The 16,467-nt window shown below is 40.1% G+C and overlaps 3 protein-coding genes across 5 annotated transcripts; all 3 read left to right on the top strand.

Annotated features, from left to right (window-relative positions):
* The first annotated feature begins 481 nt into the window (after nt 1-481).
* On the top strand, nt 482-7,088 carry LOC121182509 (SIN3-HDAC complex-associated factor-like). Its single transcript, XM_041039062.1, has 6 exons — nt 482-605; nt 3,310-3,437; nt 3,554-3,653; nt 3,786-3,909; nt 4,064-4,214; nt 4,825-7,088. Exons 2-6 carry the CDS (start codon nt 3,310-3,312, stop codon nt 5,153-5,155), a joined length of 834 nt encoding a protein of 277 aa, XP_040894996.1. The 5' UTR covers nt 482-605; the 3' UTR covers nt 5,156-7,088.
* A 615-nt stretch (nt 7,089-7,703) lies between these two features.
* kxd1 (KxDL motif containing 1) lies at nt 7,704-9,888 on the top strand. Of its 3 annotated transcripts, none has more exons than XM_041037427.1 (5): nt 7,704-7,844; nt 8,164-8,286; nt 8,477-8,629; nt 8,709-8,755; nt 8,866-9,888. In XM_041037427.1, the coding sequence occupies exons 2-5, from the start codon at nt 8,189-8,191 to the stop codon at nt 9,120-9,122; spliced, it is 555 nt and encodes a 184-aa protein (XP_040893361.1). In that variant the 5' UTR covers nt 7,704-7,844; nt 8,164-8,188; the 3' UTR covers nt 9,123-9,888. The 3 variants fall into 3 exon arrangements, with proteins under 3 accessions (XP_040893361.1, XP_040893363.1, XP_040893362.1); XM_041037429.1 differs by having other exon boundaries at nt 7,711-7,844; nt 8,151-8,286; XM_041037428.1 differs by having other exon boundaries at nt 7,714-8,286.
* A 444-nt stretch (nt 9,889-10,332) lies between these two features.
* On the top strand, nt 10,333-15,458 carry LOC121182640 (endoplasmic reticulum-Golgi intermediate compartment protein 2-like). The gene is made up of 13 exons (XM_041039250.1): nt 10,333-10,764; nt 10,855-10,963; nt 11,180-11,226; nt 11,350-11,417; nt 11,600-11,640; nt 12,028-12,129; nt 12,295-12,387; nt 12,499-12,554; nt 12,719-12,817; nt 12,907-13,004; nt 13,095-13,257; nt 14,355-14,434; nt 14,564-15,458. The coding sequence occupies exons 1-13, from the start codon at nt 10,659-10,661 to the stop codon at nt 14,630-14,632; spliced, it is 1,131 nt and encodes a 376-aa protein (XP_040895184.1). The 5' UTR covers nt 10,333-10,658; the 3' UTR covers nt 14,633-15,458.
* Nucleotides 15,459-16,467: the final 1,009 nt, after the last annotated feature.

Below are 16,467 nucleotides of genomic sequence, written 5' to 3'. Positions count from 1 at the left end.
TCCCAATAGTGTTATCAAACTGACGCAGTGTTATGTCTGAAAAAAAGTGGTACAAGTGGTTGTTCGCCCTAAGCTGACCACTGGATGGAGACCCCGCGTTTCAGCCAGAGTTTATTTACTACTAATCTGGTCCGTTGTCACGCAATTGAAACCAACAAAGCGCATCTCCGTGCTAGACGCCGAGCCCCCTAAAAACCGTAGGCCTCCAGACGAGCCATCTGGCGCTCTGTAGTAAAAAAGACAGGCCCCGCCCCTCTGCTTACATTCTCCAATGTGCCATAGCAACCGGGGCCGAGCCCCCTGTTCCCGCGCAATGTTCCCATCCTTATAAGGGCAGCAGAATGCAGACGCACGGCCACGTCATACGTCGTTTATGTAAATGGTTTGATTGAAGAAAAAGAAAAAAGCCTCCTGCTCTACTCTGAAATGGAGGTGTGGATACGACGCATGCGCACTAGGTCCACAACTATCCAGTCCCGTCCACAAGCGCAGACATCAACAAGAGAGCGGGTTACTGATGCGGGTTGATTTTCATAATAGTCACATCGTAACGACGCGCTACAGGGACCATTACTTTGACTCAGCTCCACACAACTTGCTGCAAGGTAACGAGTGACGGCGGTTTTTACTTGTTTTGTTCTGAAGCTTTAAGGCGTTTTAAAGTCTTAGCGGAGCTTTCGGATGTATAATTGAAAACAAGCTTCGACTTGTCTCTGAACAATTGCTCTTTTAGGCCCGCTGCAGAACCGACTGGGTGGTCAGCTTGATGTGTAGGTCACCTTTTGAACAGTTGAAGTAACCGGCTTAAGTGGAGGGAAGGCGAGATAAACGCAAGGATGTGTTTAGTAGTGTCAGAATGGCCTTCATGTGCAAGCATGATGAGCAAGGGGCAGGCAGTTGTTATTATGGGGTGCTTCGGAGCATTTGGCTGTTGGAGGGAGTTGCTCCTTTTTATCGGTGCCGAAATTTGGCTAAAGTCGGTTATTGTGAGAGCTACGCTCTGAAACATGCTCTTTTGCAAAGCATGAATGTCCACAGTGTGGCCGCGGAGCGCCTGCAGTCTACTACACATCTACGCCTGCTAAATAAGCCAAGTTGAATCTCTCACGCCCACCCGGAGCAGAGATGAGTCTCAGCACGCGGGCGCTGCTGTCAACAAAACAGCAGAACACAAACTATTTATGAACGGCTAATGAAAACAAAAGCTGGATTATGAAAACGTCTTTAGGGTACGAAGGCAGTTTAAAGACCGACTTGGAAAAAAGCCGTCGCTTTCAACTTCGTGCACATGTAGTTGAAGGTGGACTGTTGCAGCGACGCGGCTCTGGAATAACAAAGAGTAAAGATCAAATTACACGATTATCGGAGAACAGCTCCTCCTTAAATGTACGAACGAGCCGTTTTGCTTTCGAAACGTGTTCGTCTTAGTTTATCTCACTGCGTAAAGTTGATGTTGGGGGGGGGGGGGGGGGGGGGGTAAGAAAGTCGGGCACCGTCGAGCAGAGGACGGTCGTCATAAAATGGGTGCGCATGAAGCAGGTCGTGTGGCATGCCATGCTTCCTCGCTGGAGTGGGCGGTGAAATTGGCGACTTGCACTTTTCTCTCGATAAAAACAAGCGCATTCTTCGGCGCCTTATTTTATTTTAAAAAGCGGAGGTGTCCCTCGCCCAACTCCCGACCGCTTACGAGAGGATTTTTACAGTTTACTTTAAATATGACAGTTTTTTTTTTGCGGAAAATCGCATCACACCCCCTTCTCCACACTGCCTCCGCCTTTGAAGTGTGTTGCCATGTTGAGTTGCGTCACGTACTGTATTCTGCTGCAGAGATCGTCTGTTGTCTACAGAGGACACACTCCAACCTGAAAAACCTTGTCGCACACTCCCGTAAACATGCACGAGCTGATACGAGGTTGTTTTTATCCAATAACACCTATAAATTTAAATTGATATGCTTTATGCCTTATTTATTTATTTATTTTTGTATTTTATTGTCCTTCTTACCATATGTGCTTGGATTTGATTATTATTTATTATTCTCTTTATATTTCATTGTAAGTCTGTTACGGTGTGTGACCCCTGTGTTCTGTGTGCTGCTGTTGTCTCTTGGTCAGGACACTCCTGGAAAATAAATTTTTAATTGCAGTGCAGCACAGATTCCTGTTTAAAGAGAGCTATGAATTCGACCTCTGCACAACTGCAGGACATTGGTTTTATTTGCAAGTTCCTGGGCTGGGGGGGCTGCAAGAGTAAATCTTGTACATGAAAATATGGCAGTTTTTGTTTTTTACAAAATTTACAGTACTAGGCGTGTGTAGCTATTATTTTATAGACGTTTGTCATATTATGCTCTTACCATGTTACCAAGTTTTCATTGCTGACAGTGAGCTCTACTGTGATTTTCTATTCTCATCCAATCTGTTTGTCGTGTCATTTTTTCATACTTATATTGAAATCTTTAGCCACCAGGAGATAGTTTTCTATTTCCCATCTTCTCCCCAGCATTGCCCGGCCTTAACTAGTATCTGATATAACCAGCAGAGTGAGATGTCTGTGATTCTCCTGCTCTCTGCCTGCTCTCCATGGCACCGCACTGTCAGAAGACCCCGAGGACTGATGGCAAGGGGAAAAAAATCCAGTCTGGGGGGCGCGGCTCGCAGTTTTGCCGCAGTTCAGGTCTACATGTGCTGTGGAGAATATTTTTTTTTGCCTAGCAACATAAATCATAATTCCTCTCCATAATCGCCGCGCTCATTGCATTTCGAGCAATTTCCCCCGGACACGTTTATATTTCGAGCATTTCTCTGGCAACGAAACCTAGCATTTTGTAGTTTGTGTTTGATCATAACACATAATGTATCCCCCTGCAGCCCGGAGGCTCGGACTAAGTGCGTGCCAGTATTATATTTTGAGTTTCCAAAATTAAGCGTGCATCCTGTGAGCGCAGCATGGTGACATGATCTGTCTGACACGCTGTCTGACTGTTGACCTACTTCCCCCCCATGTGGGTCAGAGCGGAGAGATGCTCCAGCAAAACCGCTTTCCCTGGATGTTTTTAATGCTCTCTGATTGTGACAAAAACACTCGATATTTATGCATTAATTCACATGTGGCTAATCTGAAACGGGACAATAAAATACTACCTCTGATCTGGACCAGAAATGTAGGCTACGGCTGCAGGGAGGTACTGCAGTTAACACGCGATGCACACTGATGAGAGCCTGAGATGTTTATATCTGTTTGTTTGTTTGTTTGTTTGTTTGTTTGTTTGTTTGTTTGTTTGTTTGTTTGTTTGTTTGTTGCACACAGATGTTTGGCTTTCACAAGCCGAAAATGTACAGGAGTTTGGACGGCTGCTGCATTTGCCGCGCAAAGTCGTCAAGCTCTCGTTTCACGGACAGCAAGCGATACGAGAAAGAGTTCAGGAGCTGTTTCGGGTAGGACACACACCTGAGCACGTGGAGTTTGGAGAGAGATCCGTCACAATATCTAGACTTTAACATACCTCATCGATGAGAAATATTGTCCCTCACAAACTGTAATTGTCCCGCAGGTTGAGTGAAACGCGGTCTGGAGATATCTGTAACGCCTGTGTGCTCCTGGTGAAACGATGGAAAAAGCTACCGGTGGGAACCAAGAAGAACTGGAACCATGTGAGTGGGAATCACAGTGCTGATGTTATGGTTGAGCTGTGATGAGCCATGATGAAATACTTTCAAATTATTCAAACTTACTAAAAGTCAAAAAATTCTCCTTTCCTTTCTCTTCACCTCTCCTCCTCACAGGTGGTTGATGCCCGGGGAGGTCCCAGCTTAAAGATAACATCCAGGCCCAAGAAGATAAAGTCCATCTCCAAGAAAGCACGGCCGAGCCAGATCAGCAGGCTGCAGAAAGAGCTGAAACGAAACAGTGAGTTCTGCATTTTGGCATGCACTGATACAATTTCATGTTTAATGATGGTTGCTCGTTTGTTTCTCAGAGGAGTAGATATTTTTGTGTGTGTATCATACACACAACAGATGTAATCATCCCTTGACTTTTGGTGCTTTGTTCTGCCCGCTAGACTCAGATGCTCACAGCACCACCTCCAGTGCCTCTCCGGCTCAGTCTCCCAGCTACAGCAACCTGTCGGATGACGGCTCTGACACTGAGCTCAGCCCAGGATCCAGCCGTTCCCCCGTTTTCTCCTTCCTGGACCTCACCTACTGGAAGAGGTAAATTGGACAGTGGACCAGTGGCACCTCTTTGTTCTACAGACTCATTATTCAGAACAGCACATTGCATCACTTAAAGAAAAATAAATAAAAGAGCCATTTTGGTTCATGTAGTACAGTTTCACATTGTAAAAATGGAAAGGCGAGACGTCAGTTTATTAAAGCCTCTACACTCCAGTAGTCCACCCACACTGGTGTTTTCACTTAAGTTGCCTGTTAAGAGCTCATCTTCAGGCTGTGTGGGCGTGTACGGACTGTGCTTGATTAGCATCTCCTTCACTCTCCTGCTAATTCTGGCTGGGACACATCACAGTGTTCATTAGTTCATAGTTTGGTGATGTCTAATCATTGAGGGTCTTTAATGCTGTGCTTTACAGAGCTTTTGGGTCAAAAAAGCTTAAAACTCACAATGTCTGTTACATAAATTGAATAAAAGATGGAGGCATCATTAAATGACATGTTTACTATTTAGATATTTGTCACAGTTACACTATCATTGCATTTCAGTGCAGTAGTGTAAATGGTCTAAAGCATGGTTAACAGAAGCCTATAATCATTTTGATGCTGCTTCAAACACTTGAATAGGAACCATGTATCATGTTTTGTACAGGCAAAAAGTGTGCTGTGGAATAATCTACAAGGGGCGCTTCGGGGAGGTGCTGATCGACCCGCATTTGTTCAAACCGTGCTGCCGCAACAAACAGCGGCAGCAGCAGCAACAAGAGGAGGAGGAAGAAGACGAGGAGGAGGAAGATGAAGAGGAAGAAGTGGAGGTAGAGGAGGGCCAGGTGGGCACGGATGTCAGCGGGCAAAAATCCCAGACGGAAGAGGAAGTGAAGGAGACTCCGGCGTGTGAGGAAAATTCAGAGCCTGCTCAGCTGTGCGTTACCGTGACAACGCCTCCAACCAGAAGCGTGGTGGTGGCAGAGGGAGGGTGGTAAAGTGAAAACCCCCCCTTGCACACATCTCTGAAGAAATCTTGGGGTGCTGTTTTTCTCTCGAGCACTTACAGAAAGAAGTTGCCTCAGATTGCCTTCAATCATAAAGCAGCTGAAAATCCTTTGGTCTTCTCCGTAAAAATGTTGGAGGTTTGTTTATTATGTTTAAACGGTAACTTATGGACTGTTGTGTTTCCACTTTGTCTCCTTTTTTTTTGTATTTAATATTCCTACCATCCTGACGGTGGACCATCATCCTTGGTGTTTTTGATCTACTTTAGAAGAAATGCTGGAGCTCTAGTGTGCTGGTACATTTAAAAGATTTTATTCCAAAACGCAATAGATCCACTTACTCACAGAAAAAGGTGCTACTTGAAATTCATTACTCAACATTTCAAACATACAGCTGAACCCATTCTCAATGTGGATATTTTATAAGCATATATGTTAAGATGACTAATATGATGGGATTAGATTTTGCTTTCTTTGTACAGAGTAGATATCTCTGTTTTGTTTTGATTTTTTTAAATGGTGGATATCTCGTTTTGGAATGAATGACACTGTACATTGACAGAGCACAGACCTGTACAGTAGCCCTTGTGTTTGTGTCTATTCACATTGACATCCACTCCTATCAAAGAGTTTGTGTTTGTAGACTGGATTAGCGTCTCTGTGTGCAAATACGTATGTGGGTCCCATTTAAATAAGGCCTATTCACAGCTTCAACAGCAAATACACCAGCCTTAATTATGTGTTACAGACAGTGCTAGTGTTAATTCTGGATTGGTATTAAGGAACAAAAAGGGACAGTAGCTATATTTATCGTGGCCTCAGCAACACATAGTGCATTTTGCATGAATGGCAAGCCACTCATCCAAAAGACCTAATGATCTGATGCATGAGTACTAAAAATTGCATGGCCTTATATAAACTGTAAATCTTACTTTTATTTTTTTGGATCCATTTCTCTGAAGTTTTAACTTATTTTTATATGTAAAAAAAAATGAAAAAGTGAAAATAGAAGTGTCTTTGCATAATAATACCACACAATACGACAGCAAAACACACAATCGGTCTATAGTCATTCAGCAATATCAATATCAGTCATTTCCTTCATTCCTGGGTCAGTATATGGTAAAAGTCTTTATACAAGCTGAAATTCTATGCCATTGCCTCTTATATACCACAAATGTGTTGTGATATATAGCCTAATATTACTTTATTTATCAAATGAAAGCCAAAGCACATTGAAATTCACCCAATGTCAAATCAATGCAGGTTTTCTATGGACGCTTGTGCTTGTCCGAGGTCATTTGTATGTATGTTTATGGTATTCTAAAAACGAACACTAATATGAAATTTCATACATGTGATGTTGTAGTTGGGAGCAGAGGGTGTGTTATGTACATAAGGGGTTGGGCGAGCAATATGGCTCTTATAAGGGTTTCATTATTTATTTATTTCATATTTATTTGTATCACTGCATCCCCGCTTAGAAGTGTAATACTACGAATTCTTCTCATCTTTAGCTTATGCGTAGCATGGTTTTTGTACATCAGAAATCGAATGTAATTCTCACGCAGACTTTGTTTAACATTGCGTCGAATTACCGGTTGTCAATATTTGTGAAATGATGTTAAGTATTTATTTGCTCATCGGTTGAGTTGCGTGCAGCCTAACTTATTCTGTATCATCCCTTTGGATCTGTATCACGTAGACTGAAACGAATGATAGATTGCAACCAAACTGTACTTTCCCCCTGTTTAGCCTGTAGCTTAAAAATGTTACAGAACAGTAGGATACCTAACTCTAGACTTGCATGTACCGTTGCTATGCATTTACTTAGCTTACAAGTTAGACAAAGCGGTTTTGTATTTTTTATACATCATGTACTTTTTTTACTTGTCCCTTAATAAAAGTAATTTTGTGAGTTTTCTGGAAATATGGAGCTAGTGGATTTATTTCTATAAGGTGAGGAGGTGGATAAACATGAACTCAGCAGGAAAATCAAAATGTAGTTAACCATACAGTTATATTTGGAATGATTTATTTTATTTCCTCAAAAAGACATACTTTTACGGCAGATATATGATCGATATAATCAATATATATATCAATATAAGATATTACAAGATAGATATACAAGATAAGTAAAAGTGAATTTCAGAGACAACACTGCATATCTGTCTAATCTTTTGAAAGAATCTGGTCACTTGTATTTAAACATTCAGTGCAATTACACTATAATTACTTTAATTGAAATTTAAAAATATTACGTGCACTTCGTAATTACATGCTTTTCTATATGCTTTTGTATTTGTTTAAGAAAAAAAAAAAATATATATTTTTTTACAGCTATTAATTTATGTATTGGTCTTTAGCGTGCCACGCACTCGTTATTATTATTATTATTATATAATTCCTCTATAAGACAAAAATAAACCAAATTAGATTTGTTAGTGATCTACATTTGTAATTTGTGCAATTTTAAATAAAGACAAAAACAAAATTGAAAAAAAAAAAACAAAACACCGGAAACAGTGGTCCTATGACAGGAAGTTAAAAAAAATACGGATGTGCTTTGTTTTTGTTTTAGAGCCAGCTGTCAGATGTACATTTAGGCTGCAGATGTTGTTTTAAATCTGCTATTTTAACAGGTAGAGATCGACAAACAACCACCGTGGGACCTGAGGTAGGTAACACGAATGTCGTTGCTGCGCTTGTTATTTTAGCTTCCAAGCTAACGGTGTGATCAACGGTTTGTCCAGACAGCTGAACTGTTAATAAAGTTGATCATCGATACAACCTGCTGCAGCTAAAACATCTCAGAGAAAATGAACAGCTGGAGTTGACTGTGCCTGGAGAAGATGATGCTACGTGTAGTAACGCTACTGAATCTATTTTATACTGAGGCTTTCTCTGTGGGTTCATGGTTTCGGTGCTGTTATGTTGTTAATGTTTGAGTATATTATACTGTTTGCACATTTCTGAATAAAAGTTTGCATTGGCAGTTTTTTTTCCGACTTGATCTTCATCATGGTGGAGCCCACGGCATCCGGCGTGTTCTGTAGCAGGATGCTGAGCATGGTCAACTCTGAGGATGTGAACGCCATCATCCAGGCTCAGAGACACATGTGAGTGTCGTAGCTCTGTTTATCTTCATATGTGCTTCTCTGCTGCTTCATATTTCTAATTATGAAAAGGCTGAGCTGTTAAGTGAAGGTCAGTGCACTTGTATGTGACAGTGATGCTGCCACAAGCTTTTCTCTATCTAAACTGGTACCTGAAGATTGTTGTTGCTTTGCTGGATTATTGTGGAAACAGGCTTGACCGCTTTGAGAAAACCAATGAAATGCTCATCAACTTCAACGGGCTGTCTAACGTGCGACTGCAGCAGATGAACGAGCGCTTCCTGCTCCACACCCGCACCCTTGTGGAGATGAAGAAAGATCTGGACAGCATCTTTAGAAGGATCAGGTAAACACTACCCCACCAGTGCAAACATACACACAGACCAACACAACCTCTGATTTTTTTCTCTCCTCTGATTCTTCAGGACACTAAAAGGGAAAATTGCTAAGCAGTACCCAGAAGCTTTCAGCAGTGAGTGAGCCTTTTCATTCCAATTATCCTTTCATAGCCACAATCAACTTTCCCACATAAGCTTATCTAATTGTTATGTCTAAAATATTTGTTTGTTTGTTTGTGGGCAGATATTCACGAGTCACCGATCCTGGAGGACGATGATGATGAGTTTGACCCAGTTCCTCCCAGTGTTGCCACAACAGTTACAACAGCCACCTCAGAGCAGAGCACAGAGTCGTGTGACACAAGTCCAGATGTGATCTCACCCACTGTGAGCAGATGCTCTGAAGATCTCTCTCAAGAGCCGCCCGACACGCCCACCTCCAACATCCTAGAGACCGCCGTCCTACAGGACGAAGGTCCTGACTCTGTACCTGCAGAATAGAGCGGACAGTTTGTGAATGGATTTCATTAAACTTGAAACTAAGTTGGCCTTTACAATATTTGCTAACTTTTCCAGTCATTAGTCTGTCTTTTGCAAAGGGCATCACAACCTCGATGTTAGAGGTGGCTATGAACTGTCTCTGAGGACACTGGATACTTGTTGGCATGCTTATTTGTCCTACGCCTGCACAGCACTAAAATAATGCAGATAATACTTGAAGTTGTATATTATCTCACTATAGCTATATCTGTCTTACTGACAGTAAACCTCACTTGTTATGTGAATATAAGCATATTTCATTTGTTGAGTTTGAAGAGACGCACACCTGACTTAGGGAAGAAGTCTCTCATGATGTCACTCATGATTTTTGTTACTTGAAAGACAAAAGTTAGTGTTCTAAACCTGAATAATAGTAGTTTGGGATTGTGAGTCATTCATATAGTTATTAACAACACTGTCATGTTGCAGCATTGTTTTTCTGTGGAGCTCTGTTAAAACCAGGGGTATGAATAATTTTAGCAGCATTTAATCTGATGCTTTACTGATCCTGCCAAGAAGTTCTCCCTTTTCTTTCCTTCCCAGTTGCAGGGGGGCCAGATTTTAGGTTAACTCTCAGTTATCTGTGTCCCCGACGCTGTCAGGGACTCAGCAGACTATTCAAGGATACATTAAATTTGCTGTAAGAGCCGGAAACCAGGTTGTGTGAGTGTATGATCTAACCATTCTGCCACATTGCTACACATTAAAGATGCAGTTTTCGTTTAAAGGGGGAAAATCCAGCCTTCATTTGTTATTTCTGTCATATTTTTACATCTGTTTCAGTTTATGGATTAAAAAAAATCTTCTTGAAAAGCAGAGAGACAAAAGGTTTGAAAGGGCATAAAGTCCTTCTTGATGGTCTAACCCAGGAACAGTCTAAATATTCAGTCTTGAGTGTTTAAAAAGCGCAGTATGTTGCTCTGAATATGCTAAAAGAAGAAGACTGTTATATTTAATGGCATCTATGCCCTGAGCCTCTTAACAAGTCCAGCCATGGGCCCAATTCTATGGTTCTTTCTTTTTTTTTTTTTGTTGTATACCCCGTTTTCATATCTATATAATTTAAAAACATTTAAATCGTATTCAAGCCATAAAATATGTGTTTGTAACACGTAACAAACCGCCAGAGGGCGCTAAGTCCGGATAAGACCAGTTTTTTTTCTCAGACAATAGGGTCAAATGGCACAGGTAGCTAACCCTAGTCTACAACACATTCACCAGATGTTGCGGGTTTGGGATTTTCTTAACGTCTAACTTTAACAAAAAGCGCGTTAACAGGCGGCACAGTATCGTTTTGTTGTCTAATTTTAACCACAGCCATGTTTTAGACCGCTAGATTAGCTGACGGTAACAGTTAGCTCGGTTGCTGTCATGGTCGACGTCAGCCTGGAGAAGACAAACGTATGACTGATCGTTAGCTCACCCTCAAAAACAACCAAGCCGTTAGAAAACGTTCACTTTATGAGGGTGTCCACCTGAAGTCACTCTGCTTCTAAGATGAGGAGATTAACCAAGAAGAAGGCTCTAACTCTGGTGAAGGAGTTGGACGCCTTCCCCAAAGTTCCCGAGAGCTACGTGGAGTCCACAACCAGCGGTGGGACAGGTACAGATACCACAACAAACACGACTCTTAGCATTCATGGCATTCAGCTGTTAATTTCACCATAGTGACTCACGCTGATGCTCTCTCCAGTGTCTCTGATAGCCTTCACTCTCATGGCTGTACTTGCCTTCCTGGAGTTCTTCGTGTACAGAAACACATGGATGAAGTATGAGTACGAGGTGGACAAGGACTTCAGCAGGTGAGAAAGCCAACAACACCACAGACTGCACTGTCCAAACATGATCATACAGCTGAACACCTCTTTAACACGATATCAACGAAAACTCAACAATGAAATCTCTGTGAAAGCAGGAGTAATTGCAGGGCTGTTGTATTAGACTGCATTAGCTTTAGGTAGGTGTTCCTAATAAACTGGCAACTGATTGTATGTTCTGCATCTGCTATTTATTTACAGTAAACTCAGGATAAATGTTGACATTACTGTTGCCATGAGATGCCAATGTAAGTAGAAAAAATAGATTTTATTTTCACGTCAGCTGTAAAAAAAACAACAACCATTCCTTCATATTTGCTTGACGAAGGTAGCATGATATGTTTTTAATTTGTGTTTATGCATGAATGTAGATATAGGTGCAGATGTCCTGGATCTGGCAGAGACCATGGTTGCATCTGATGGCTTAAAATATGAACCAGTGAGTATGAGTTTCTACAATTAAATTACTGAATAATAAAGATGTGGTGCTAAAAGTAAAACTTGTCAGTGGAAATCTAAAGATGTTAATTTACAAAACACCATTAATCCTGTTTAAAACTTTATCTTTCGGTGGTAAAGGTTCTTCATACTTGTCTGACTTTTGATTTTTTGACATTTCAGGTCAACTTTGAACTCTCACCACAGCAAAGATTATGGCACATGTAAGATTCCAATTAACTTGTTGAACCTGTAATGCCTAAGACACTCCCTAAAGGAATATGGTGACGTTTTCTCTTTGCTATGTTATTTACATTCAGCAAAGAGTTGCATTTTAATGGCAGATGACAGTCTCTCTCTCTCTCACTGGTAGCAGAGCTGCAACTAATCATAATGATTTTTTTTTATGATCAGTTAAGTTGGCAGTTATTTTCTTGATTAACTTATTCATCTTTTTGTCCATAAAACATTACAAAATTGTGAAAACAAGATTACTTGTTTTACTGGACCAGCCAAATTAAATTTTAAATGTTGTTTTATCCATTGAGTTGTTTTTGTCTCATTCCAAGTGAGTCCTTTGTTTTCCTAACTTTTCTGTCCCTCCCCATCAGGACTCTGCTGCACATCCAGGAGCGTCTGAGAGTGGAGCACTCTCTTCAGGATGTTCTCTTCAAGGCTGCAATTAAAGGAGCTCCTCCCGCTCTGCCTCAGAGGTACTACATCCTAAAAATGAGCTGTTGTGTGTTTGGAGTTGAGAGATGGACCGACATAGAGTTAGACATGATTGCATTTATAAATCAGGAACAGTTCAACCTTCCAGATACTTTGATAAAATTATCCCTGCCACATTGTGTTTGTTTTTTTTTTTTCGCTCACAGCGAGGACAGCGCCACCTCCCTCACTGCCTGTAGGATACATGGACATTTGTATGTCAACAAGGTGGCAGGAAATTTCCACATTACTGTTGGCAAGTATGTATCCATACAGTTATAAACATGCTCATGATGATATATTGATAATTTAGTGGAAATTTCATTATTGTAACATTAGACACTGAACAGGAACTTTTTACCCCTACGCAGGTCCATCCCACATCCCAGAGGCCATGCCCATTTAGCTGCTCTAGTCAGCCACGACAGTGAGTTTATCTTTTTAATAAAACCTTACTCTGCACATATCTACTTGATGTTTGTTCTCATATTTTGTTTATGTTGATGATGTCCACACTGTATACTAAAGTTGTATTTGCTGTGACACTTAAAATGTTGAAGACAACTGTTCTGACTTGACATTGTGCCGTAGGTTATAACTTTTCTCATCGGATCGACCACCTGTCCTTTGGAGAGGTGATCCCTGGGATTATCAGCCCACTGGACGGCACAGAGAAAATCTCTGCTGATTGTACGTCCTGTGTTGAATCCATTTTTATCTTCATCTACACTTTGATATGCTTTTTTTTCCATTGATGGATTATTTATGCTTCTCTCTAGCTAACCACATGTTTCAGTACTTCATCACCATCGTGCCAACCAAGCTGAATACCTACAAGGTGTCTGCTGACACTCATCAGTACTCAGTCACTGAGAGGGTAGGCTTTAATTTTGCTCATGTTTGCGTATATGTGTGGTGTGCTATGTATCAGCACAGTTAATGTGTTTGTGTTCCTCTTGTTCTGCAGGAGCGAGTGATAAACCATGCTGCAGGCAGCCATGGAGTCTCAGGGATCTTTATGAAGTACGATATCAGTTCACTGATGGTCAGAGTCACTGAGCAGCACATGCCCCTCTGGCAGTTTCTCGTCAGACTCTGTGGTATCATTGGAGGCATTTTCTCTACCACAGGTAGGAAAACACTTTTCACTGGCAATATGTTTCACTGGGTGGCAAACCCATGAGGTTTTCATATGCACTTTTGTGAGCACTTTCAGATTATACTGTAACAAAATTTTTAGATTGCTTTCCAGACTTTTGGGCAGCCATGGGTGCTTTAAGTTTATTGATCAAACTACAGTATGAACATCAACTTTCAGCAACTTAACACGTGGTAAAGAAAAGTACCTCATTACTTTGAGTAAAAACGGAAAAGTAATGCTGTTGTTGCAAGGTAATGGAGTAGGAAGCTCTGACTAGAAAAATCTTTCTTGGATTCTCTAGCATCTGAGTCAGCTGGTCTACAGTACAGTGTCTTTAAAGCAGTAAACTACCAACCCATATTAACAGTGTCCATGTTTGTTTATTTATTAAAATATATTATTTGTGTAGGTTAGACTTTCTGACGTAGCTTAGGAGGGCAATTCTTTGCTGTTGCTAATTTACTAGTTTTGGATTTTACAGCTTTGTACAAGCACCTGAACACATTAAGAAAAAAAAGCCCCACATGCATCTGCATCAGCTCACACACAGGTCTAACAAATTCATTTTCATACTCCTGTGAAGTGGAAAAAATGCCTGAAAAGTATAAAAATCATGTATAACAACTGGTATTCTCCTTTTAGCTAAAGGCCCATTCATTTACCACTTAAAACAAGACTTAACAACCTTTACATTTATGTAATTTTGTCATATGTTTTAAAAAAACAGCTTTTAAAGCTGGGCTGTCTGATTTCTCACAGAGATATTAAAGATGATGGGAGGTGGTGATAGTGTATCATCATTTGGTGATGGACTTACTGGCAAGCTTGAAGTTTAAATGGCAGAAGAATAACTCTGCTCGTTAGACATTTAGTTTTAAAATAATAATTTATAATTGAATAAAATGTGTTGAGTAGCTTTTTGTATTATTTATGGGTGTCTGTCAAATGCAGACCTGTATTTTGACTCAACGTCCTTGCTTATATAAAAGCCACAGCTGACACACTTGACAGGTTAAACCAAGCTATTTTCACCTCATCTGAGCCGTCATCAGCATCTAAACGTTGGACCTTGTTCCACTCTTGCAGGAATGCTCCATGGGATGGTCGGCTTCTTGGTTGATGTAATTTGCTGTCGTTTCCAAATGGGAATCTACAGGCAACTTAAGGTGAACGAATCCATGATTGTGAAGCTTAAAGAGTGTCCACTTTGAATTAAAACCAATTTGCAAATTGACAGAGCAATTTAACTCTCATTTAGTGTCATCACTATTAATCTTTCTGTTCCTCTTTCTCAGGAGGCTCCTCTGGATGTGCAGGAAAACAGCAAAACCCCAGTTCAGACAGAAAATTACTCTCAACAGTGAGAACTACTACTCAGCTGCAGTCGACTGACTTCTCACCATCTTGGCCTAACCCACCTTTCAGCAATGAGATGCTGGGAAAATGTTTACATTTTTTTAATTATAAAATTTGTCCCTGCTGTGCTCAGAAATGTGTACATATTTTTATCTTTTTAAAACATTTTTACTGGATTGGGTGTAAGAGTCAGACATCACCGTTCCGCCTGGGAAGGATTTTAATTGATTGCTGCAATAATTTCCTGTCACTTTCGCTTGAAGGCTAGACCAGGACGACTGAACAGCAGAAATCATTTACATCATTATTGTAGGTCTGACTTCATTAAATACCTGGTGTTAAATTTTCCCATGGTATCCACACTTACTCTGGCTAATGGCTGATTCTGGGTTATATTTTGGAGTGTGCACTTGATTGACATCTCCCTGACAGATTAGGTTTAAACCTGTGAAATGAGAGGGATGTTTTTCTGATCCTATCATGTAGTTTGGTGACCTCAGAAAACTCCCAGCAAAGCTCTGCCCAACTTAAAGCTGAAAAGACGTATAATCAGCTTCAGTAAAGGAAACACCTGCAGGGCCTTTAAAGGAGGGTTGTGTGAAAAGACTAGAAAGGTTTTAAACTGTTCTACAAGTGTGCCTATGTGTAAATATGAGGCTGATTTGTTAAATAAAATCCACTTTCAACTTGATGTGGATTTGTTGTTAATGTTCAGGATTGTCAGTGGTATATTCTGCCTGGGAGCTTGGTTTGGAAAGGCCTTTTACCTGATCGCACGACGGACGCAAGTGGAACTGTGATTTTAACATGAATATTTGCAAAAAAAACCAAACATACTATGCATACTCAAACACTATGTTTATTTAAAAACTAAAACTACTCTGTGTGTGTGTGTGCGCGGAGAACAAGCAAAAAAACAGGGAAAATTCTATTCAAAATGTCATAAAAAACATGCCATTTTTTTCAGGCAAAAAAAGTCACAATTTTTTTTGACCTCAAAATGTCATAAAAAACGTCATAGTATAGTAAGGCGTGAAAATCGGACAAAAAATGTCCAAATTTTTTTGGACCTCAAAATGTCATAAAAAACGTCATAGTATAGTAAGGCGTCAAAATCGGACAGAAAAAGTCAAACATTTTTTGGACCTCAAAATGTCATAAAAAACATCATAGTATAGTATGGCGTTTTTTTCGGGCAAAAAAAGTCAAAAAAATTTTCGGCCTCAAAATGTCATAAAAAACGTCATAGTATCGTAAGGCGTCAAAATCGGACAAAAAAAGTCAAAATTTTTTTGGACCTCAAAATGTCATAAAAAACGTCATAGCATAGTAAGGCGTCAAAATCGGACAAAAAAAGTCAAAAAAATTTTTGACCTCAAAATGTCATAAAAAGCGTCATAGTATAGTAAAGCGTCAAAATCAGACAAAAAAAGTCAAAAAAATTTTTTAACCTCAAAATGTCATAAAAACGTCATAGTATAGTAAGGCGTGAAAATCGGACAAAAAAAGTCAAAATTTTTTTGGACCTCAAAATGTCATAAAAAACGTCATAGTATAGTAAAGCGTTTTTTTCGGGCAAAAAAAGTCAGAATTTTTTTCGACCTCAAAATGTCATAAAAAACGTCATACGTCCGTAAGACTTCAAAATCGGACAAAAAAGGTCAAAAAATTTTTTAACCTCAAAATGTCATAAAAAACGTCATAGTATAGCAAGGCGTCAAAATCGGACAAAAATAGTCAAAAAAATTTTCGAATTCGAAATGTCATAAAAAACGTCATAGTATAGTAAGGCGTCAAAATCGGACAAAAAAAGTCAAAATTTTTTTGGACCTCAAAATGTCAT

This window comes from Toxotes jaculatrix, chromosome 5, assembly GCF_017976425.1.
Source record: "Toxotes jaculatrix isolate fToxJac2 chromosome 5, fToxJac2.pri, whole genome shotgun sequence".
Classification (NCBI taxonomy): domain Eukaryota; kingdom Metazoa; phylum Chordata; class Actinopteri; family Toxotidae; genus Toxotes; species Toxotes jaculatrix.
Note: the sequence above shows the minus strand (reverse complement) of the source record. Positions and strands in the feature narration are given on the sequence as shown.

Bases quoted from the DNA above. Each gene is read 5' to 3' on its own strand.
- LOC121182509 (XM_041039062.1), top strand. From the start codon at position 3,310: ATGTTTGGCTTTCACAAGCCGAAAATGTACAGGAGTTTGGACGGCTGC. The intron at 3,438-3,553 runs GTAGGACACACA...ATTGTCCCGCAG, and splicing joins GAGTTCAGGAGCTGTTTCGG to GTTGAGTGAAACGCGGTCTG. The intron at 4,215-4,824 runs GTAAATTGGACA...TGTTTTGTACAG, and splicing joins GACCTCACCTACTGGAAGAG to GCAAAAAGTGTGCTGTGGAA.
- kxd1 (XM_041037427.1), top strand. From the start codon at position 8,189: ATGGTGGAGCCCACGGCATCCGGCGTGTTCTGTAGCAGGATGCTGAGC. The intron at 8,630-8,708 runs GTAAACACTACC...CTGATTCTTCAG, and splicing joins AGCATCTTTAGAAGGATCAG to GACACTAAAAGGGAAAATTG. The intron at 8,756-8,865 runs GTGAGTGAGCCT...GTTTGTGGGCAG, and splicing joins GTACCCAGAAGCTTTCAGCA to ATATTCACGAGTCACCGATC.
- LOC121182640 (XM_041039250.1), top strand. From the start codon at position 10,659: ATGAGGAGATTAACCAAGAAGAAGGCTCTAACTCTGGTGAAGGAGTTG. The intron at 10,765-10,854 runs GTACAGATACCA...TGCTCTCTCCAG, and splicing joins CACAACCAGCGGTGGGACAG to TGTCTCTGATAGCCTTCACT. The intron at 12,130-12,294 runs GTACTACATCCT...TTTCGCTCACAG, and splicing joins CCTCCCGCTCTGCCTCAGAG to CGAGGACAGCGCCACCTCCC.